The sequence below is a fragment of the Tyto alba genome, unplaced genomic scaffold (genome assembly GCF_018691265.1).
Source record: "Tyto alba isolate M040663 unplaced genomic scaffold, T.alba_DEE_v4.0 Super-Scaffold_8, whole genome shotgun sequence".
NCBI lineage: Eukaryota > Metazoa > Chordata > Aves > Strigiformes > Tytonidae > Tyto > Tyto alba.
The window spans coordinates 15,544,886-15,569,161 of NW_024881329.1; the positions used below are offsets into that span (position 1 = coordinate 15,544,886).

At 35.7% G+C, this 24,276-nt stretch overlaps 1 protein-coding gene across 1 annotated transcript in view; it reads right to left on the reverse strand.

Annotated features, from left to right (window-relative positions):
* Positions 1 to 9,567: 9,567 nt before the first annotated feature.
* Positions 9,568 to 24,276, reverse strand: part of SLC17A6 (solute carrier family 17 member 6) — a 34,348-nt gene continuing 19,639 nt past the window's right edge. The window contains exons 4-12 of the mRNA XM_033006928.2: positions 22,354 to 22,468; positions 20,413 to 20,500; positions 20,225 to 20,311; positions 19,164 to 19,306; positions 16,544 to 16,693; positions 14,259 to 14,391; positions 13,607 to 13,717; positions 12,049 to 12,176; positions 9,568 to 11,687 (exon numbers count right to left, since the gene is read on the reverse strand). Of these exons, the coding sequence (XP_032862819.2) occupies positions 11,355 to 11,687; positions 12,049 to 12,176; positions 13,607 to 13,717; positions 14,259 to 14,391; positions 16,544 to 16,693; positions 19,164 to 19,306; positions 20,225 to 20,311; positions 20,413 to 20,500; positions 22,354 to 22,468 (1,288 nt within the window). The 3' untranslated portion in view covers positions 9,568 to 11,354. The remainder of the gene's footprint in view (positions 11,688 to 12,048; positions 12,177 to 13,606; positions 13,718 to 14,258; positions 14,392 to 16,543; positions 16,694 to 19,163; positions 19,307 to 20,224; positions 20,312 to 20,412; positions 20,501 to 22,353; positions 22,469 to 24,276) is intronic.

Genomic DNA, 24,276 nt, shown 5'->3' on the forward strand with positions numbered 1-24,276 from the left:
GTGAATGTTAATGCAAAAAAACATAATGTGAATTTAATTACCACCAATAGAATTTTAAAAGTAACAAAGATAAACAAATTAGAACTGCTATTTCATGTAGACATCTTAATTTCTTCCATTTAATATATAATTATGTCACATTTTTCGCATCATATCAGAGTGGAGGATCATCTAAAACAAGTTGCCTTTAAAAATAGTATCAAAATAAATTAGCAAGAGAGGATCATGCTGAAAGATGATGCTTTGTAAAGTCTGGTTCTGCTTACCTGGAAGTGTGGTGCTGCTACAGGTTACTCAAAACCTGAGATCAAATCCTAATGGTAAAGTGCAACATGAAATTTGTGCTGGCAGCACAGGCAATCAGGCTTCTGATTTTAAACTCTGTATGGCCAGAGCTCTTTGAAACTGTCGTTTTTCCTGCCAAAGGGAAGAAAGGAGCCTGGCTGCAGCAGCGCTGCCCACGCAGCTCACACTGGCACGGTCTCAGAGGGAGCCTCCAACAGAGCCTCAGCTTTGCTGCCTTATGATAGTAAATGTCATCTCCCAGACTCAGCAAAGTGAGGAAAGAGAAAGGAAAAGAAGAAAGACATTGTCAATGTATAATCATATGCTAAATTACTATTTTACTACTATAAAATGTCAGGTTTTTCATTTTTACTATATTTTCTTAGTAAAATATTTCATCTGCTGCAAATCAAATATTAGCGTATAGCTAAATTTACCCCAAGCCTTGCCTTCTGTCAAAGTTGTTGCTGACAATCTCTGTCCTTTCTACAGATATAGAATAAGGAGAATGATGTCTGCAAACCAAAATGTGCATTTGCTAATGCCTTATTAGGAATATAATGCTGATTTGTTTTCATGCATTCAATTAATCACAAGAACAACTGTGGACAAATTAAATTTGTTTTTCTTTATATTACGTACAAGATAAAGAGTGCTTTAGAGATTAACTGTAAACCTGTTCTAATTAGTGCTCAAAAGCAGATCAATAATTCATCTGTGTATATCTTCCTGTACTTTGCTAGTAATCACAAATTAAATTAATGTCCACACACAACAAATGAAATTACGGACTCCAGCATTTTTCCCCAGGAGATCAACACCATTTCACTACAGATGACACAGAGTCTCAGTGGGTCCTACGCTGTTTATTCACGGAACAGAAGCAAAGTTACACTTAATGGGATGTCAGGCTTCAAGCTACTCTACAAACATTTTTTGTCCATATAAACTCTAACATATGCACATCAAAAACATATTTAGAAGAAGCTTTAGCTCCAAATAAAAATTGCGTAGACTTTTTATTTTGGAAGCAATTGAGGTTTCCCAAAAGTGTTTGAATACATAACGTGTCTATATGCTGTTATTAAGACAGTTAACTGTCAAACATCAAGAATACAGTTTAGCTAATTGATTTTATTGTCTTTTCTGATGCTTGGTTTTGCAGCCCATTTTGATGGTGACTTTTAAATCTCTCCCCTTAGTCAGCTGGAAGATTCTTTTCTGTCTCATTCTTCCTCACACTTTCCTTTTTCTGTATGCCTTTTTTATTATTTTTATGCGATTATTCCAGGATGAATCACATAATTGGTGATTTCATTGCAGAAGAAGAAAGTTTCTTGAAATGAAAGAAATGAGAAAAACATTAATTGTGAGATTCCTATTTCCTAAGTCGTGCTACCAACATGTTGCTGTTAATCCATTTACATATGATCCACTATTTCATTTTTATAACATAATTGAAAGTGATAGATTCACAAGATTAAATGAATCAGTAACAAAAGAGAAAATAAGCATTTCCAGGTAGTGCCTCCAGGTTCACTTATTAGTCAAATAGGGGTTTTTTTTCTGATGACTTGATGCCTCTAGGTTATTTTATTTGTTATTTTATGGGACTGTAATTCTTGTGTGACTTACCACTGTCACTACTGACAGAAACTTAGGTGTGTGTTAAGGTATATTACCTGACTGGTGCTGGATTCAGAACATCTGGAACATCTGCCGTTTGGGCACTGGGGCAGGTGGGCACAGATACATAGCTTGGCGACCAGGAGCTGTACCTTCCCCAGTTCTCCTCAGTGTCACAGAGACATCATTTCTCTTTGCTTCAAATACTCTTACCAGTTCATGCTAAGTAAGCAGCAGAGATCAGGAGATTACAGAAGCTCAAATCAGTGACAGAAGGACAGATGGAATATGAGAGGCTTACATTTGCGGCTCTGATTCACTGCAGCAGCAGCCGTAGTCATAGCCCAGGACTACTCTGGAGCTGATCCACTTTCGTTATGAAGTCCTGAGGAGATAAAGCTTTCATTCTGTCAGAGAACTAACAAATGCCAGGAGCTTTGAAGTTGAGGAAAATATAGTTAGGGCTTTCTCTCTGTTTTAGTTCTTCCATTCTGTTAAATGGGAATACAGACTGATATCTAGTGAGAAGCAGCACTGCAGATAATCTCCTACCTGGTGGTGCCTGTTCCAGAACAGAATTTCAGTGCTTGCAGTGTGGCTGTTACATAGCACAGTGTTCAGTCACTGGCACAATGGTGGTGGTTTTGAGAAACTTGGTTTATCTTCCTTATATTGAAGTCAATGTCTTCAAAACACATTGCCTCCATGGGGAGCTGAACAGGGTATTTTGACAGAGAATAGGGCCCAGTTCTCTGAAGTTTCATAGTCTGTGCATTAAAGTATCAATTAGGGAATAGATCTTAAATGAGTGCCAATAGTTAAATGATAGTAAATACTGCTAGTATTCTAACTCCACAGCAATTATTTCAGCTTGTATGTTTTCTGCTAGGTAGTTCTTGTATGCTTTCATATCAAATTAATGCACAAGAACAAATAAACCACTGATGGCCCAAAGGATTTTATTCTAAATAAAACATGGAGCATTTACATTTAGTATTATAAGCAGTAAATGATGGTTGCAATAAGGCTGGCATTGGATGAACAAGTTTCTAGGCTAATCAAGACATTCTAAGACAATAAAATAAATGAACTATAAATGGTTTTTAAACATATACCCTTTCTTTTTACTCAAATGAAAGACATACACACAAAAAAAAAGTCCTTTGAAATAATTGGCCTAAAGGGGTAATGCTGGTTTCTTAGATTTTTTTTTTCTGTCTTACTCATTACTGTATGTGTTCAGTATATTAAAACAATTATTTAATTTGACAAGAAAGGTGTATTGATTTTTGAAACAGTAAAATTTTAAGCTTCTTATCATGACCCAGACCATGTCTGAAAAAGAAAGAGATCTGGTTTTAATTGGGTAGCTATGACTGAAATATAAAAGAAATTTTAAAAATAAATATGTTTCCTGAAATACGTATTTTTTAAAAAAATATTTAATATTTAATTAAATTTTTAATGTATTTTATTTTCAGATTGCTTAAAATGACATTAAAGTTTTTGGAGGATGTATACACATGTTATATGAATAAGCTCTTCTTTTAGTCATTAGGCTGAGATTATGATTATATTTTTATTATTAAGGGGCATATGTCCACAGTAATTGGGATTTGCATGTTCACACAATGGAGAATACTAACTCACAAAGTACAGCCAGTCCACTTCTTCACAGTCCCTTCCTATTACATACCATCCCACTACCAGTCAAGAAATAACTGTGGACCATTGTCTCCAGGCCTCCTAAAGCAGAGCTAGATGGTCAGTCTTCACCTTGCAGTACTGCCTTGTGATTTTTTGTGCAAGACTAGTACATGCCGACAAACATCTGTTCATACAACCCAGTGAATTCAGTGCTTCATTTAAACAGGATAAATAGTTTGTGCTTTGTTGATCCTATGATCAGACATAACCGCACAGAAAAGTACAACTGAGAAAAAAGTCAAGCCTTGGTTGACCTTGTCTTTTTTTGATTCAATTTCAATTCCACAAAGCAACGTTTACAAAAAAGAAAATATTGTTATAACTTTCCAGATTAAAACTCAAAACAGTTCTGTTGATTGTTCTGATGTTTACCTTGAAGAAAATTATTATACTCTCCTCACAAACTTTTTCAGTTCATGGCCATCTATGGCAATTATCTAGTGTTGACACATTTAATTGATTATACAAGACAAACTCTAATTAATTGGCAACTTTCCACTTCTAACAATGCTATCCTTTATGTATTAAATGCTTTCTTATCTAGTTCATTTTCTGCTCCCAAGCATAATTCTTGCACTTTTTTTTTAACATCTGTTTTTGGTGTAATAGTGGCCTTTCTCTTTGATTTGCTGACTTTCCCAGATGCTACAAAAACATGGAGAGAAGTAAATAAGTAAGTAGGACTATCATACATGTATCGGGATTCTTCTAGATATGACTACTTGGATCACACAGAAATATTTTTCAAAATATGAGGATTTTTTTCCTCTCTCTGGATCCTTGAAGATCCAGCCATCCACTCACATCTTCTGAACACTGATTTAAACCAGACACTCTCTGTGTGGACCCTGACACATTTTTACAGTGCATGTTCTATTCATCTGCATGGCATGGAAATAGTAAGTCCAACATTTCCTGGTATCCCTTTTACTGTGCATGTCCTACTTAATTAGTTCCAATTTTTCAGTAAGTGTGTTGCACAGGAAGCTTGAAATCCCTGGCAGGAGGAGTACAACTGTTTGAATAAGGGAAAGAAATTCCATTCCTCAAGGAAAGGTCTTTTTCAAGCAACAACAGAGATGCTCTGAAAAAGTACGTTCTGAATTTAAGAAGATCCCTTAAATTGGGCAATATTATTAGCCTATTCATACATCTAGAAATATTATGAACCTCAGTTATATCAATTTAAGTAAGTACTAAATGCTAAATTCCTTCTATGGGGAAAATAATAGATTATGCTACATTTGTGGCCTGGAAAATGTAATGGCGGAAGTGACAAGATAAACAATACAACACCAAGTGTTTCCTGCCAATATCCCCATCCAGTTTTACAGACCTTTTTTAGCTGTTCTGAAGTTCCCTCAAGCTATCAGACTTCTAAGATCTCAGAGAGAGCAAAAAAACCTAAACGTCTTATGTATGATGCTGATGTCCATTCTTATTGTAGACTATAATAGTTTTGAGAGGAGACCTAGGTAAATTCTATTTGAACTTGCTGAGGATAGATTAGGATTTTAATCTGGTCAAAAGAGAACTAAAATCTTCCTGTGTACACTAAGATTTCTCTCCTATTACTGCTCCAAATATCTGTATATTATGCACATATATATGTGCATAGTGTATGTACATGCATGTGTACATATATGCAAACATAAAATAATACTCTAATGTGGTTCATGTTAAATTTTAAGTGAAGTTTTAGAACTGGATTCATTTTAATAACCATCTTTTTTGTGGATGGTTGCTATCTTTCTCATATAAGATATGTTTACCATTTGAAATATAATTTTTCTTGTTGCTGATTAAGTTAACCATTTTATTTTGTTAGGTTGCTAGTGATATGTGTAATCTCTGTTTTCTGAAAGAAAAGCAGTAGAAGAAGTAAATTTGCACATGTATAAATTACATATTGAGTGTTCCAGGTTGTACAATCAGAGTAGATGGGCAGAGCAGGGTGTTAACTCCATCGATGGTCCCAGAGACAGCAAGGCATTTATCAGGGCCAGGGCCCATCCAGAGCCCTCTCAGGAGCAGCAGGAGACAGGCCAGCATCAGGACTGGGGACAAGGACACAACAGAGATCCAACTTCTACTCAGGGGACAGACCAGAGACAGGGAAGCCCAGACCTGAGCTGAAATGGGGTTGCTGGGTCATGGGTGGGGGTGCAGGTGGGGGTCCAGGGCAGGATGATCAGGGCAATTAAGGCCTATAAGTGCCCTCATGGCCCTGACAGAGAAATGTGTTAGAAACTATGTTATGACAAGGTAGGGTGTGGTCAGAACATAATAACCAGCTTCTGAGCCAACTTTTGATCATACACTAGACTCAGGATATGGTGGGCCAGATATTTAGGACTCCACTTTTTTTCCTCACACTACTGCCATGAACAAATGTGAGGAAATCTGGCAGCTTTTCTATAAGCTTTTCCTTAAATGTCCTACCACACTTTATTTCCTGTAATTCTATCTTATATTTTATGTTTGATATTACATTTGCCTTTCATAGTCATTCTCTACTTACTTTCTCATAGATAAGAGCCAGCCAAAGGTTGGACGGCTGCTCAAAATCTTATTTTGTATTGTCTTCTAGTTCCCCGTTCATGACATTTGAGAGAACCTGGCTTCACATAAAGCAAAAATTGCAAGGATTATATGTTTCTAATGTTAAAAGCCTTACCAAGGAGGCATTTGCCAACAATCATTTAGTAACACTAATTCTCAAACATGGAAGATACTGTCTAAGCACTTGAACTCAGTATAAGTACGTACACAGGCTTCAGTAGTTGTACATATGTAAATATATAATACATTGCATCCTTTGCCATGCTTTGTGTTACAACAGAGTGAAAAAGTGTTAAGCAAAGCTAGAAGAGCAACATCAAGCATATCAGCTGGATCAGAGAGGATATACATAGATATTAAAAAATTTGACTGTAGTTTTAGGTCCTTTGGTTATCTACTCTTAAATCTCCCAGTGCAATTAAAATTATTAAAGCAAAAAAAACACAGACAAATTCAAAATAAGTACAAAAGCAGCTGCTGTTAAGTAGTTAATCTAGACTTAGACTAGCCTTCAAACTCCTTCACAGCATATCCTGAAAGGAACAAAACATTTCATCTTTCAGGGGCAGCAGCTAAGACTGTGATGTTATCTTCCTAACAGTACAGCTTTGAACTGTGACATTTATTCTGATTTCCACATTCATTCCTATTCCTAGCTTCATGCTGAAAGAGGACTTCATTCATATTTGCAGATATTCTTTTGTCACTGTTATTCAACCTTTAACTTGAGACTTTCTTTTCCCCCATAGAAAAGGGTTTTTATGAAATTTGGTCCATTGAATTTCATGATCACTGCTGAAAGCAAAGAGCACTTTGTGATAGCTTTATCTCTGCAAGAAATAGTATGTGTTAGCAGAAGGGATCTGACCAATACAGATTCAAATATTTAAAGAATTGTCACTGATTAAATGGTACTATCTATATGAAATCATCTGAGGACACCGTGGTTTAAACCTGGCCAGCAGCCAAACCCCACACAGCCACCCGCTCGCTCTCCCAGGCTCTGGGGGATGGGGAAGAGAGTTAGAGGGGTAAAGGTAAGGAGACTCATAGGTTCAGACAAACAGAATTTAATTATTGAAATAAAGTAAATTTAAAATAACAATTATAATAGTAATAATAGAATATCCAAACAAGTAATGCACAATGCAATTGTTTAGCACCCGCAGGCCAAGACCCATCCTGTTCCTGGCTAGTGATCCCAGAGGAGGAGAAATGCCCAATCCGTAATCCCAGAAGAGATCAAGCCCCTGCTTCCTGGCTGACCCTCATCTATATATATACTGAGCATGACGTTACCTGATATGGAATATTCCATTAGCCAGTTTGGATCGGTTACTCTGGCTCAGCCTCCTCCCAGGTTTTTGTGCACCTGCACACAGACAGGACATGGGGAATTTTTAAGTCCTTGATTCTTAGCAACAACTAAAACCATCAGTGTATTAGCATTCTTCTCATACCAAATCCCATAGTGAATCCAAACCTGAGCACTAATCTAGCAACTAAGAAAAAAAAAATAACTCTGTCCCAGCTGAAACCAGGACAGGACATAAAGGTAAACATTTGAGGTGATATTCTAGTCCATTTAAACTCAAAGCTTTTGTAATGATTTTAATGGAGCCTGGATTCTTCCCCTTCCTTTTACTTGTTGTTCTTCACTGAAAAGGTAACTGATAAATAAAAATGTGAGTTACAATTCCTTTCCTTTTTTTTCAACATAGTGAGCAGAGAGTACAAGATATGGGAAGAGAACAGAAATAAGTGACAGGACAAAATGATCAAGTGACTGAACACAGTCTGACTGATAAATGGGGACTAAGAGTCGCAAAAGAGGAGCACTGCACCTTACAAGTGCAACACCTCTGCATTGCTGGTCTCTGAATCCGAGCACAGAAGAGAAATCTCTGGTCAGGAAGGGCACAGTTCAGAAGAAGATGAAGAGGTATATTTTAGCAATACCACTTTATAAAAATGAAGTAGAAAGGGAGAAACATAAATATTTACGGAGAAGAAATATAGGAGTTTAGAGGAAGTGTCATGTCCTCTCAACTCTCCTTTTCCCTAAAACAGATCCAGCTGTTGCTGCTTGTCTTCACTTAATCAACCTTTGCAGGAACACAATTATTTTCTCCCTTTTCTCTTCAGCCATGTTCTTGATGATTGGTTCATGTATTTTTCTGTGAATAGGAGCCTGAGAAGTAAAAATCTGAAAACTTGTCTTGCCCTTCTTCCTTCCCACAACAGACCCCTCTGCACTGTCATTTAAAGAGGAAGTAGAGGAGACAAAGCAGAAGCAGAGAGCTTGAAAGAGAACATGGAGGATCTTAAAGCGATGTAGCATTTAAAGGCAATTATTGAGTTCCCATTGAGTTGTGCATGGCTCAACAGTGTAGTGTCTAATGCCTGGATTAAAGTCTCTCCTTTGTTCCAAGTAATTAAAAGGTGTCAAGCTAATAAGAAAAAAAAAATTGCCTGCACTTAATGAAAGGAAATTATTGAAACAATTCCAAAGATAGAGAACATGTAAAATTAGACTGAAAACTAAGAATTGATTTTAATTTTGTTAATTAGTTTTCATTTTCTGAGCTGTCCACTTAACCACAGTAAATACAACAGTACTTTTACAGCCCCTATTTATCCCACTTTTGAATCTTTCCGGAAGTTTCCATGGCAACATCACACCAGCCCATCAGAACAATTAGCAGTAACTTTGTGTGTTACTTGACTCAGCATCTCATGACAATTAGACTATTGTTGAGGAACACTGGGGCCATTACTGCTCTGTCTAGTGTTTTGCAGCCTTTTGTTCAGTTTGGTGTTTCTACATTCTTCTACTTGGTGCAAGAAAATTAATGAAGAGTCAAAATTTTGTTAGAAAAATACTTACTTTTAATATAGGATTTCTTGAATATACTGATTCCTGTAGGGTCTATCTAAAGATGGATGGATGTGCCTCACTTAAGGAATCTTGTTGCAGGAGCAAGAAAGGAAACAAATTCCAAGAGCAGCAGTCTGTGATTCTTTTCATTTTCTTTAGAGAATGATGATCCACACCAGCTCCTTAACTAACACAGATCAGCCTGTCTTTCCCAGTTTTACTACATTGGCTGGTATACTCATCCTCCTGCTCCTTTCTCTTCCACACCTACTCCAGCCATCCTCATGAGAGGAGGAACAACAATCTAGAGGTATGCGCCTCTCCCACCACATAGCTGTGCATGGTTGGAGGCAAGAGCAGACAATGCAGGACCTTGGATATTCAGCATAGCTCCCAGCTGGGACATAAGATACTATCTCCATATCAATAGCAGAACTTGTTCTGCAGTGACTATAATTTTGGTCACCTATATTAAAGCACATCTTAAAAAAAGACAAGAAACTACAATGTTCCTTTTTTATATAAAAGGATAAATAGAGCATTTTATTAACACTTTTTGCAGCAACAAAAGTGACACGGTCCACATCTTTTTCATTAAACACAGCAAAAGCTATGGTCACATTTTACATCACTTTGAGGCACAAAGCAAAATACTTCTTTCTTAAGGTCAAGGTATGATTTGCATTAAAAAAAGGAGAAGAAACAATCCTCAAGTTGTATATTGCGGTAGCAGGGTTTCCAATCACTAGCACAATACAATGAACAGACCAAGAATCCAGAATGGATTATTACATACAATAATAATCATTTGATTGAATTAAGAAATGGATCATTGTTGTCATTTTAGAGTATTAAGAAGTGGTCTGGTGTTGCTAACTTTAGTTGGTTCAGTTTGGTTTAATCCCACAACCCCAAATATATACAACAAGCTAAATGAAGGTTAATATATAGTCTAGAAGATTATGCACTTCATAATGCATTGCACTTATTGCTTGGTACACTAATGTTGCATTCACTGTTGAGTTATGCTAAAAAGTCAAGCATGATGCTTGTTGGCTTCTTTCAACCCAACGCTAGTTATTTACCACTTTGGTTTATTGTGAGTTTATATGTTACTCATATTCAGTGTCCATTATTATTAGGTTTAATTGAAAGACAAATACATTTTTTATTTCAGGGATTTCTAAAATAGCAACATTTTCTATAATTACAGTATCTTCAATAAACTTATATCTATGTATACAACTGTGGCACGATGTGTAAAAATATGAAAGCTATTAAGGGAAGAATAAGGGTTAAATTAGTCTCTGTTTCTTCTATTGGCTTCAAAATATTCTGCAAAACAAATACATCCTTTTCCATAGGGCTACTTGCTCATAGTAAATTTCTCTTTGGAATTTTGTAAAAGACTATATCTTTTTCTAGGTTATATTGGTTTTTTTCTCTCTCTAAAGACACCAGTACAAAGTTGGAATATACTGCAAAGAATGGAATAATAAAGCTTGGTTTTTTCTAAAGGGATTTGACAGTCTGCATGAAAAGTCAGACTTAACATTATGTATTGTTTTTATATTAGTTGATAAATGCAGGGAAGAACATGACAATACCTATAATTTCATAAGATTCTGTAAAGAATAGAAATAAGAATTTGTGCCCAAACATTCAGTATAAAACTCCTTAATAAGTCCTTTATTCATCACAGAGCAGCCTGCAGCATATAATCACGATAAACATACAATATGCCCTATTTGTTCGTTTGATACAATTACCATTAAAGGAACTGGATCAATCCTCTGTAAATGCCTAGGACTCAACCTTTCTTTTTTAAGAAAGTTCTTGTCTTAGACTAAACATACAATTCCTACATTGCACTGAGTAAACGTGTGTATTTAACACAATCTCTTTCAATACAGTGTAACAAATATATAAGTGCATTTTTAATGATCAAGTAATTTTGGCTTTCTAAAAAGAGCATTAGATGTGCCAACTTGGTTGCTTAGTTGTGCTTTAATCTTTAGTTATGAGTTTAGCTCTTGTATACTGTAAGTACCTAATTGCCTCTATAGTTTTGACCAGTAAACCCTTAAAACTCTAATGTTTATAGAACAAATATAACCTAATGAAAGTGATGACATGTCACAACTCATACAGATTGCACTTTGATGTATTTTTTTACAGTAAGACCTTCCTGTTTGATATGTGTTTACATGTTTATACCACATTTTATTTCTGTGTGCAAACAATCACAATGAATTTAATCACAAACACTACAAAATATACCCAATATTTAGATTTGTTATGAATAATCTCCTTCCTTGTAGTTGTATGAGTCTTGTACTTCCTCTTGTACAAATTCCTCTTTTTTCTCCCAACCGTTAGGCCAGCCACCGTTGACCTGGGTTGTAGCACCGTAAGACTTGGTGGTACCATAATTTACATAATTCTGAGTAATGTCCCCTGTCTCTTCAGCAAGTTCATCTTCATGAATAAAGCCACATTTCTCTTCACTTGTCTGTTCAGGGTCTGCCCAGGGTTGTTTCTCTCCTGAAGCAAATATGCCATAGAAGATAACACCCCCATAATGAACTAAAGCAGCAATGAGGAAGACATACTGCCACTCTTCACGTGTCTGTAAAGAAGAAATTTGCTAAATCAGACTAGTGCATAGACTTACCTAACTCTTCTGAGTGGAAAGATTTAAATTAGGGATTGAGGCTGTGATATTCATCACAGCAAAAACATTTAAGTGTCTGGTTTCTAATTATTTATATCCATCTTTCTTTGAAAAATCACTATTTGTTAACCTACAAAAGCACTGACATGGTGAGCATATAGTGATGCATGCTTCAAATTTGCACATTTCTGGATGCTATCCCCTGCAGGCCCCAGACTCTAATACAGATATCCTGTCAGGCTGTACTATGGAAAGGTCTTTTTCTTGAATCTAATAGTATTGAACTGGAAGATTTGAAAACTATATTGCCACTTACCTTATTCTTTGTCATTGCTCCAACAATTATAGGGCAAACCATTCCAGACAAGGTCCCGACTCCATTAGAAATCCCCATTAAGATGCTGGCATACCTTGGGGCTATGTCTAAATGGTTGACATTGAATCCTGCAATACAAAGGTCAGCAAACATTCATACCTAAAACACACCATTACTTCAGTTCTGAAAAGTAATGCTATCACTTGACCATTTTACTATGACATATCTGGGCTGTTTAATTGCATTTCTTTCTCTCTGAAAGTCTTATAATGGTTAAATATTCCTAGAGAGACTCTGGATTTTCATTTTCTTCTAAAATTATATTATAAAAGGATACCAAATGTATTGTCTTCACAAAATTGTGGGTTTTTTTAAAAAATCCCTGTAGTGATTGTGTGGAGTAGAGAATCCAGGAGATATTTAGGCAGGAAGAAAGTTCATATTTCACAATGTCATTCATGATCATTTCCTGCTGTAAATAACATATAATTTCTTCTTCCAGCTTGTACCACTTTCCTATTGTCCCTATTTTTCTTTCTGTCACACAGACCACCAGAAGGGAGTTCCCTTCTGTTCTTGAGTGGTAAAATGAAGGGAGTAAAAGGACAGTATCTATAAATTATTTATTAATTATTTGTATAAATATTTGTTTGTTCTCTTGCATTTCTAGCAGCTTAATTCTGTTGCAATTTATGCAGTAACTATTTAAACAATCCTGGAAAAAACACGTTTCCCTGAAGCAACAGAACTCATTGCCCCAAAATGAGCACATAAGTAAGTGAAAACAGAAACCAAATCTTTGGATACAGAAAGATAATAAAAGGGAAAAGGCAAGCAGTATGATATGGATAATGGTTACAGAAAGTGCAGTACAATTTTCAAGTCATATAAAACAGGCATTATACCTTGCAGAATACATGAGATTAAGGACAGGTTTGATTAAGGAGAGTTTAGATGTTTGGCACAAAAGAAAAGCGAACCTGTTTCAGACATAAGGAGCCAGCATGGGAGAGGATACTAAAATCACAGTGGGAAAACAAGGGAAGGCCAGGTGAATTGTGTTTGGGAAAGGCAAAGGCAAAGGGGAGATATATCATCAGATAAGGGAAGGAGCTGAATTTGAAATCTGAAAAAAATTGCTAGTAATTAGGCCCAAAGTAATAAAAAAATGCAACATTAACAAAGCATTAACTAACATACAGTGGAAAATACTAGTAAAAAGCCTATATTTAAACAAAGACATGTAATTTTAGGTATCATTGTATAATATCAATCCATTTGTGTTATGTTTGATTTCAAGAAAGATCTATGGTGTACATTAGCACTTCACTGAAAAGAAAGTCTCATTTTCTGCAATGAATGTGGAAAAGATTGAAGTATTTGAGCAAAAATCATCTAATAAATTGTGGTACTGACTGTACTTTTCTTTGTAATGATCATATATAATGTCATTTGGAATTCTGAGGTTTGTTTGAATTACTATCAATGAATAAAAATCAAATGAGATGTTCTCCTGTTAAGATAAAATAAGTTACTAATAACAGAAATATAATCTTACCAGATATGGCAAATCCACTAAAGCCTACAGCAAGCACTAAAAATGAAATAGCCACTCCTTTACTGTGAGAATAGCCCACCACGAGAAGAAGAGTTGCTTCCATACCAAAACCTGGAGAAATTGTAAAGAAAAACAGGCATCAGATTTCATTCCCTCTCAAATATTTTTGGTCTTAGGATATGTTAGTATTTCATAGGAAGAGAGAGGCAAAACATTACCTCCAAGTGTAATATAATCAGGTATTTATTTCATTCCTAAAAACCACATGTTCTTGCTATCTCAAATAATCCTTATTTTAGTCTTTGTATGCTAATCTATTATTACTTCCTGTCAATTTTAAGATGAAAAGAAATGCTTGTGATTTGGTGAGGTCATTCCAGCCAACCCTCATGGGAATATACACTTAACCTGCTTATGAATTTTGCAGCCCTTATCACAGCCAGGATTCAGCTCATGTGATTTTAACCTCTCAGAAGTCAGATATGTAATCTCAAGTAGTTGTCTGGGCTCTCTTAGTGAAGAGGGTGTACAAAAAATGCACAAAGTATTGCTTCCTAATATATAAAACAACGCAGTTTGTTTACTGTATACAGCATACTACATGGACATTGAATCCGTACAAGAACCATTTTAATAAAATAGGAAGACTTACCTCCACAGTTCATTATCTTTCTCACAGTAGTGGTTGAAAGAATCTGCCTGCTTCTTAAAAAGTCTGCAATTTGTCCCCCAATAGGAACAATTATTGTCATCACTAAATGCGGCACAGCAGATAAGATACCCACCTAAAATTATAATTAGAATTAACAGATTATAAACCGTAGAAAATATTGATGCTTCATTTTCTGAGGCATTCAACAAATAATTAATTGTTTTTGTTCAAATTTAGGCTATGTGCTAAAACTAAAAATCTTATCTTAGTTTGCTGAATGAACAAAATTGGTGATCTTAAGTTGTCATTGTATTTTATGAAGGACAGTCAGAGTTTTTAAGGACCTATGATGCTATGACACTTTTTATTTATAGGTTGTTTTCACAGTTTATATTTAAGTTAATGGCTTTTTTTCCCTCACTCATAGCCCCCCTGCCCTTTCTTTTCAGAAAATTTGTTATCAAATGTGTTGAACTGAATTGCTACATTTCTGTTGGTGATGTGTTTGGCATAGCGTTACCCAGCAAACCTAACACATCTGGACAGATTCCCTGTGGACCATCCTCACGTGAATGATGGCCATTTGCCTTTGATCTCTGACCATCCCTCAAGCTTCAAATTTCACGTGGGCAAAAGATATGTCTGAGAAACTCTGTATGTAGTGAAAGATAACATACTAAATATCCATTGACAATATTCAAAATGCTGTACATACTAGCAAGGTAAGACATGGTGATTTTGTGATAATATATTTGAAGACCATTTCTTCAAAGCAGGATAGGGTACCTGTGAGCATGGCACTGCCACCTGCTACCTCCTGTCAGCATAACTGCCTTGAAGATAGTTTGGTTTAATACACGTGGCATTTTGTTCTAATAAGGAATTCTGGTTATTGTGTATATCTGAAAAAATGCTTAAACACACGGAGTTTTGCATAATTGCTGTCTGAACGGTGTGTCAGCTGGCCTGATGTCTGACTTGGGTGACATCAGCATGCAGAGCAGACAGACTCAATGAGAACAGAAAGATAGTAAGTTTTCTCTACTCTTCAATTAAAGTTGTGAATTTCACTGCAGCTTATATACATGGCAACTACGTTGTGACAGCTAGCTTCATGTTAATAGATGTTTCTCCCAGTAAGCCAGATATTAACTGTGAGGTAACTATGGTATTGCAGTTACTGCTTTGGGGAGTTCCTGACTAAATAATAACTATTCATTTATGAGCGTCCATATCCGCAGCAGGTGAAAACTGACTTTGCTGTCATTGTTTGCAAAGCTCCACATTTCTTTGAGTACACTCTAAGAAAAATCTTTGAGAACAAAATAATCAGATTAATTCTATAAAATGTGACCATTCTTATTGCACGCATAACAGATTATGTTTCCAGCATAACAAAGCTTCTTAAAATAACTCCAGCTAAAGATGGAAGCTCATCTTTAAGTGCAGGATGACATTACATAATTTTGACAATACTCCATAATATGGCAACACTTTGGAAGGTACTGATCTAGTTGTCACACCACATCTTAGGGTGACAATACCTCATGGAATAATATCAAAAGAATACAGGTCTCCCAAAAGCACAAGCCCCCTTCACTTTCACAAGAAGGAAATCTGTATTAGTAGAAAGCTTACTATACATTCTGAAGGCTTGTTTGCATGTATCCATATTTACATTACAGGTCTGATCCGGAATTCACATAAATTATGTGGAACCTTAGATCATCCCTATGTCTTATATTTTGCCACCATCTTTTTCTCTTCCTAAGTGAAGAAGGGAAAGCAATTCTCGCCACATTAAAAGAGGATATAGAAAGGTGATAAATTGTACTATCCTTCCTAAAACTGGGTGGTCCTGCTTTGTAAAATTCACCTGGAAAAATGGAACCACTTGTCAATGCTTTCTTTACAGCTTCAGTGGGATCCTGAATCCCCTGGGGTGTCAGGGACAGAACTGTAATGGGTCTCTTGATTCCTTTCTAATACCATGCATGATCTGGTTTCAAGCACTTAACCGAAGGTCTTTTTGCAATATGGCCCCAAGTAGATCAGCACTAAATCTCATCCTCCTTCACCTTCCCCTAGTCAATCCCTTGTCATTGTTGTTACTTCACTCGTATGTGCTGGTCAAGGCAACAGTAACTGGGAGGGATATGATTGAAGACTTGTAAACCCGTGATAAAGACACAGGACACTTTTCTTTCCTCCTCCTAATCAATACCACAAATGTAGTGCTGATATTTACTTAGCTAAGACAAAAGCTTTATGTTATTTTTACATACCTTACTTATTTCAAATCCAAACACTTCCTCAAAGTAAGCAGGCTGACTAATAAGCAGCAAGTAAAAAGTCCAGCTTCTACAGAAGTTTGCAACAATTATTGCATAGACTGGCATAGATGTAAAAAATTTTCTCCATGGAGTTTTGTATTTCTGAAACATAGAAAGGGGGTTCTAGTTACCATTTCGATAATTATCAACTATCTATCTTGCCTTTTCCTATCTGTTATTTTTACAACAAGCTCATATCCACAGCTTTATGTATCTGAATTCCAGTAGCTTCAATTATCATAAAGTACATGCATCCATGTTTAGATGATCACGATTTAATTTAAAAACATAAACAAGTTAAAATTACTACACAGTGCAGGAGTGGAGAAACTCAGTGGTACTTGGCTGTATCATGACACTCATGTACAAGTGCCAATATCTCAATCATGTAAACTTGAACATACTAGGTCCAAACTAATAATATGTCTTTAAAAGGCAGTGTTGCTACACCTAAGGCAACAGTCAGATTTTACACTGTAAATGCACAATTTCATCCAGATTTAAGCATGTATTTCAGCATTTAAATCTTAATCCCAGCATTCTGAATAGTTGTTTTTTTTTTTATTATTATTATTATCAAGCCTCAGCTGAAACTGCTTGGTCAATACATTTTTGTTTTATGGTATTTTTAAAATGAATTGCATAATGAAAAAAAGAAAAAAAAAGATATGACAGATGGACACAACTGCAGTCCTGCTGAGTCCCAGCACCTCTCAATGAGTCCAGGGTTCTGCCCATCTGTGTTGATCCAAATACAGGATCTAGACCCAGATGAGTTTTTGAAAATCACTTCAGTAAGGTTTCAGGCTGAATTTAGTCTACTGTTGATTTGAATACTGGCTTTTATTCAAAGGAAAACAGCTCATAGATGGATTTATGCAACACCTTTTACACCTATTAAATTACATTTAAGTGAGAGCTAAGGATTAAATGTGACTTAATTAATGAGAAGCCAACCAGAAAAGCTAACTTAATACTATGGGAAGAATTGCAGCCTAAGTATTTTAGAAGCAACTGAACTATTGCTACAAGGTAATCACTTATAAAAAATGCTTAATTAACAAACAACAATAAAAAATAGACAGAAATTATCCAGCCCAAGTTAGAATTATATGATCATCCTTTGAAGTATCTCATTTCATGTCAGATTTTCAAAAATGCTTATAGGTATAAGAAACCACAAACACTGCTGAATGATACTGAATATCAACCCAGACACTCCCTCAAAAACACCTAAAGATGTCAGCTATCAAAGAAATGACACTGTAATATTTTCAGTTCCCTATTTAATATGGATCAAAGGTTTTTTACCAAGAGAAAAAGGGTTTATTCCTGAGTTCAATAAAGAACCAATGTTTTGACCAATAAGAAAACATGATAAAGAGCCATGGTGAGGGTGTACTGGAAATGGATGGTGTAAAAATTTGAGCATATGCAGTGAGGCTTAAGAACCATTTATTTTTTACTTTCTTGAGTTAGTAATGGTTTGAAACTATCATGGTAATAGTTTCTTTAAAGCTTTTCAATAGAGAAATAAGAAAATAATTATTTAACACAATAGGATTATTAAGTGGCTAGAAAATTCTCTGAGTTCATAGCTTGTTTTTTAGGAGTTCTTGAGAACTAAACCAGTACAGAACTAAATCAGATTATAAGAGGCTTGATAGCATGTTTCCAGCAAAGCTACCAGGATAATGGGGAGTGTTCCTATGGCTCTCCTGGCATGTTCCATTGCAACTTACAGTCTTTCTTGCAAATGAAACATAGAATAGTCAGGATTTGGGTTTTTTTCTGATGTTCTGAGGACCTCAAGAGACACTGGGTAGTGCTTTTCCTCCAGTTTATTTTTAGGAAGAGGAAAACCATCCAGAAGGGATCATTTAGGAAGGAAATTAACCACTTGAAATCAAGGTACTATGAAAGTCTTAATAAAGCTGCAGTTTCAAATGTAGCTGTAGGGGGTTTCTTATACTTTGAAGTACAGGAAAAGGCATAAATTCCATGAGTGATGTGATAGAAGAATTGGACACCTTACTGCAGGCTTTCAGTACTTAAAGGGGGCTTACAAGAAAGATGGGAACAGACTTTTTAGCAGGGCTTGTTGTGATAGGGCAAGGGGTAATAGTTTTAAACTAAAAGAGGGTAGATTCCAACTAGATATAAGGAAGAAATTTTTCACAATGGGGATGGTGAAACACTGGAACAGGTCACCCAGAAAGGTTGCAGATGCCCCATCCCTGGAAATGTTCAAGGTCAAACTGGAGAGGGCTGTAAGCAACATGCTCAAGTTGAAAATGTCCCTCCCCATTGCAGGGGGGTTGGACTAGATGACCTTTCAAAGTCCCTTCCAACCCAAACTGTTCAATGATTCTATGATTCTCTTCATGCAGAAGCAATATCCACTCAGAAATCCATCAGCAGATTTCAGATCTCCCCACCTCCCCAAAAAATCGATTGATTGAAATGTGCCTTTCTGTCTGAAAGGTGTTTGATTTTTTTTGTTGTTTCTATTTGGGGTTTTGGAGCTTTATTCCTATCTCATAGGAAACAAATGTATGAGTAATATTCTTACTTCCATTGCACCTAGGAGGTTGGCACTCTCTCCAATGCTTTCTTCTATGTATCTCCTTTCTTCATCTGTGATTGTAGGATGCTTTGCAGGACTCTCATATGAAACCAAAAGCCAAAACATGTACCAGACTATACCAAAGCTCCCTTTGGAATGGAAAGAAAAACTTTAAAAAGATGCACAGTAAAGCACAAACATGGAAAAAACCTGAGAATAATTGTAACAAGTTTAAATGGCAATTGTTGTTACTTCTCTTTTAATGAGTCATTCTAACAGAAAGTTGGATCCTGCAAACAATATTTGTGCAAAATGCATGCAGAGCTGGACCATAATGAAGTCTTCTTTGTTTCATTTAGAGAATGATTTCACTGTAAGTGAATATTCACTGATATTTTAACGTGAATTTGTACAATGCAATGCAATGAAACAGCTTCTATTTCATTTCACCAGACTGTAAATGAAGTTCCATTCTGCTTTAAGTCACTGTTGCTTGATTACTGCACAAAGTTTTTTACCTGCAAAATACAAGATTGTGGCACTGTTTTCAAACTAGCAATTGCTGAGTAGTTTATTACATTTCTATATGGTTTCCCTCTAATTCACATCAATTTTACCCTGCAGAATGAAATCTTTTGGAACATTTTTTTCCATCAGTATAAGTTAAGATAGCTCAGCTAGTGTGAATGAAGTTATGTAGGTCTTCATGTAAAAATCAGGACATCCTAGTCAGGGCAAGTACTCTAAACTTACTGCTGTATAAATGAAAGAGTGATGTTATGTGATATGAGATTTGATAGATCTTCATAGCAGTTTACACTGCTTGTACTAGAAGTGATGAAGGTTTCACCATGAACTAGTTTCTCCTCTTATTTAATAATGTTGCTTTCCTACTCTCCTTTAAATTCTACTCTTTCATTGTCCTTTTCTCTTGATTGTATTTTTAGCTTTATGAACCCTCTTCTCATTTTTTTTTTTTTTTGGCATCTTAACAGTAGCTTTTACATTTTCAGAAAGCATAGAGAAAGGTCATACAATATCAGACTGAGATGAGCAAAAATGCATACCATACACATAGAACACAGAAGACCACCCAGTATATTGCACTAGAATTCCAGCTAAAGGCATTGCAATAACAGCTCCTGCATAGGAACCTACAAAACAAGACATGTGTGGGTGAAAAGGGAGAAAAATTCAGTCTCAGAATACTTTTACATTGCAAATGACAGAAAGGCAAAAATAGAAAGTTACTTACCACAAAAGGAAGTGGTTGCTAACCTACTTCTTTCTAATGGGGGGGCCCACTTGCTCCAAATACCGTGGCAGGCAGGGTAGGTGACCCCCTGGGGAATGGGTGTGCCACAAGTTAGCTAATGCTGATCAATCACTCAGTTCATTGTCTTTGCATGATTTACTTTTTTTTTTTTAATTGCTACAAACAAGCAGTTGAGAATGCTTTGCATTTCTATAGCAAAGTCTGTGCACAGCCACAGAAAAACTTCAATTTCTATTAAAGTTTAAATGGGTTTTGTAAATCACTCCAAATCATTAAAGAGGCCATATGAAGTAGATATAAAACATAATTATTTCTATTGTCCCCCTTCCCCCTTCCAGGAAACAACTGCAAAGAATCTTAATGCACAAGTACCAGAGTCAAAGGAAGGATGAAAACACAGACCCTCTGGAGTCTTTCTAATGCTGGGCTGATTTCTCCCACCCTCAGTTTTGGTGGCCTTCTGACTTTTTTTGATCTAACGTTTAAAGTATAATTTGGGAAATACAGATTGCTGTTCCACTGCTCTAAAATTAGAAAGTAAGATGAATAAGAGTTTAAAAATATAACGTTGAGAGAGGTTTTTCACTATCTTTGTCCTTAATGAACCTTCTCGAGCACTTAAGTGCAAATAATTGAATGATGTTAGTTAGTTTGTTTTTAAATCAGTTACTTTTCAGGTCTCTTTTCAAAACCAGCCTTTAACTTAATAATAGAAAAACTAAAAAAAGAATTAAAAAAATATAAAAATCATTACATCCTACAGTGTTGAAATTTTAGAAAATGTAATATGCAATGTACAGTCATTTTCTACAAAATTCCTGCTTAAGAATTATCATGATGTATCCATAGCTACATAGAGACACTTTTATCTTATTCTGATGTTTTGTTTCCTATGCAAAAAGTAGAAAAAATTAATAACTTTTGCAAATGTTGAGGTTAACATAAATATTAAGATTATCACTCTCAATACACAAAAGATTGTAAGATACATTCTTCTGTTTAGAAAGAAGATCCTATAACCAATTTCATGTTCATTTCAGTCTTTTTGTCAGTGTTTCCAAAAAATATAAAGACATAATCTTAGGATTGTCATGATTTATTGTCAAGCTTCTTCAGATGGTCTTGTTTGAGATGTTTTGCATTCACAACTCCTTTGAACAGTATCACAGAAATAAGTGGGTCTAAAATAGCTATTTTAATTTGTAATTACCCACTTGCTTCTATTCTTCTCCTCTTTGTAGTCAAGCACACCTCTACATGCAGATCACTTTTCAGGAATGGATCCAGATTTATATACGTATACTTTAACAACCTGACCGACAGTTACCTAACTTTCAGGCACATTCTGTACCCTCTTTTGGAGTCTTTTTATAGAATAAAGTGCACAAGTTAAAATCAGCTCAAGCAACAAAAGAGTGTAGCCCAGAAGAACAAAGAACCAGCAATCACAGGCCTAAAAATATGTCTTTCAGTAAAGAAACAAACAAATAAATAAATTTAGAGAGCAGGCTCAATTTTTTCTCTTTTAAGTTGTGGTAAATCTCTCACTCATCCCAAAAAGAGCATGGTCAGGGCCTACAAGAGAAGCTCAATTCTTTATTATAGATTTGATCTGTGAGACTGGACAGCAAATAACTCTTGAGAATAGCACTAGTAGAAGCCCTATACAGTATAGGATTTCAGTGAAACTTCAGCATTAAATATGTATCTCACTGGCTGCTTAGCAAGAGAAAACTTTGCTATGTAATTTTATAGATGAAAGAAAATCAAATAGCTGTAATTCTTACATTGAAATCCACTACACTGAAAATCAGTAATAACTGAAAGCCATTTTTACTTTCCCCCAAAAAGTTACAATTGCTAGTTAAAGACTAACAAACATCTATCACGTTTACTGGTTATTTTATAATTTTTCCATACCTCCACGAGGCCCTGCAAGATCCTAACAAAGATGACACACCCATAGTGCACCCTGGCTGCAGACGGTATTAACATGTTGAGGGAGGATGTCAGCAGTATAGCAGCACCGAATACTCTGCAAAGATGGGAAAAAAAAGGAAAGGAAGTAACTTCAGTGATGTTCCAATTGACTTATTCCACATATGCCCATATATCAATATAGATGTATTTAAACATATGTTCTTTATGTAGGGAACATGTTAACTGCTGGACTGGATTAGAGTCTACTTCCATCTAGTGTAATAGCCTGTCTAATAAGACACAGACCGGACATGGACACAGACATCTTTTTAGCATAATTTCCTAAGGAAATACATCTTGTGCAGTCACAGGTATAGATCTTACTCTCCTTATCTGCCCCCACTCTTTCCTTTAATTTTCACATCTATTTCAACCAAATCTGACTGAATTCACCACCCTCTAGAGAAATTAGAAATTAGAGGTCTCCAAAAGGTTTGCTAAAACGGGTGGCCAAATAAGAGAGATTCTTGCTAGTGCTTTAATTGTAAGAAAGTGGCACCATGAATTCAGTACTTAAAAAGCATAAGAGAATCCACCTTTATAAATGCCAAATCAGCAGCAAGAATTTCAAACGGAGCTGGGGTTTTCTTAGACACAAGAGTTAATCAATCTGGAAACAAATATCCATAGAAAACAGGTCATTCTTTCTGCTGCTTTTTCAGAGGCTACTCACTGAATATTGCTGACTTCAATTCCAACAATATCCTAGGAATTGCTTCAAATAAAGCGCATTACAAGGTCTAAATAAATGTGTAAAGCGATGATTCGTTTTCAAAATTCCATTGCTTTGACTGAATTTTAATTTGATTCAATTAATATCTGCCCCTCATAGGAGGAAGCCTTCCCTCCAGCATTATTGTATCATTTTTCTATGTTCATTCATTCCTTTAACATGGAAATAATCCTTTTTTACCCCCATTTTCCTTTCAGTGGAACTATGGAAAAGGATGAAACCAATTGCAGTGACTGTCCACTTGGTACAAAACTATGTAATGCTAAGATAAATCCTGGAGATGTCTTAACATATGACATCACAGTATCTGATGTGGAACTGATTTGACAGAAACCTTTAACCTTAGCATGTGTTCTTCAGAAATTGGTACAGTGCCATAAGTTAGTGAGAAATAGACCTTGGGCTAAAGAAGTAAGAAGCAGTGATAAGTTTCAAGATGAAAATTCTCCTCAAAGACATCTATGTTTCACATTCTCTATTTAGAATTACAGCCTGATATGAATCTTTAAATAGCAAACTGAGTATACTCCACTTTCCTTTGACAAATATTAAAGGACATCAGAAAAAAAAAAAAAAAAAAAGCTTCTTGGCATAGTAAGAAATCTTTGTTAAATAGCTTTAAATCTGGTCTCCTCATTGTGTTCCCTGTGATCCCCATCTTGTGTTAAACATCTAGCTGGCTGTGCAGCACATTTCTGGCTTTTCCTGACAGCGAGTTCAATACATGTACTGGAACTGACTGATACACGTGCTTGTGTTGCACTATGTGAACTATTTTGGCCTGAATTCTGTCTTTACTCTTAATTTCTTTATGTGTAATTTTCTACTCCAAAAGTATGTGTAGTTCATTTCCTTATAAATAAATACCCCTGTATGTTCACATAAACCACAATTGTGTCTTGTTTTTTGTTTGCCTTTTTTCTTTAATTATTAATGGGAAGAGATTGGGACTCATAGGATATTTGCTTGTGACTTTTACAAATTATTTTAAAAAGATGTTCCTGTTAGCAACTTTTGAAGAGCAAGACTATAACTGTTCTAAAGGTTCGTCAAGAAAAACCTTATTCATCTGTAAGCAGGAAAAAAGGACTGCTTCTTTTGTAGCTTTTCCTGTTTCTTTTCTGAATAGC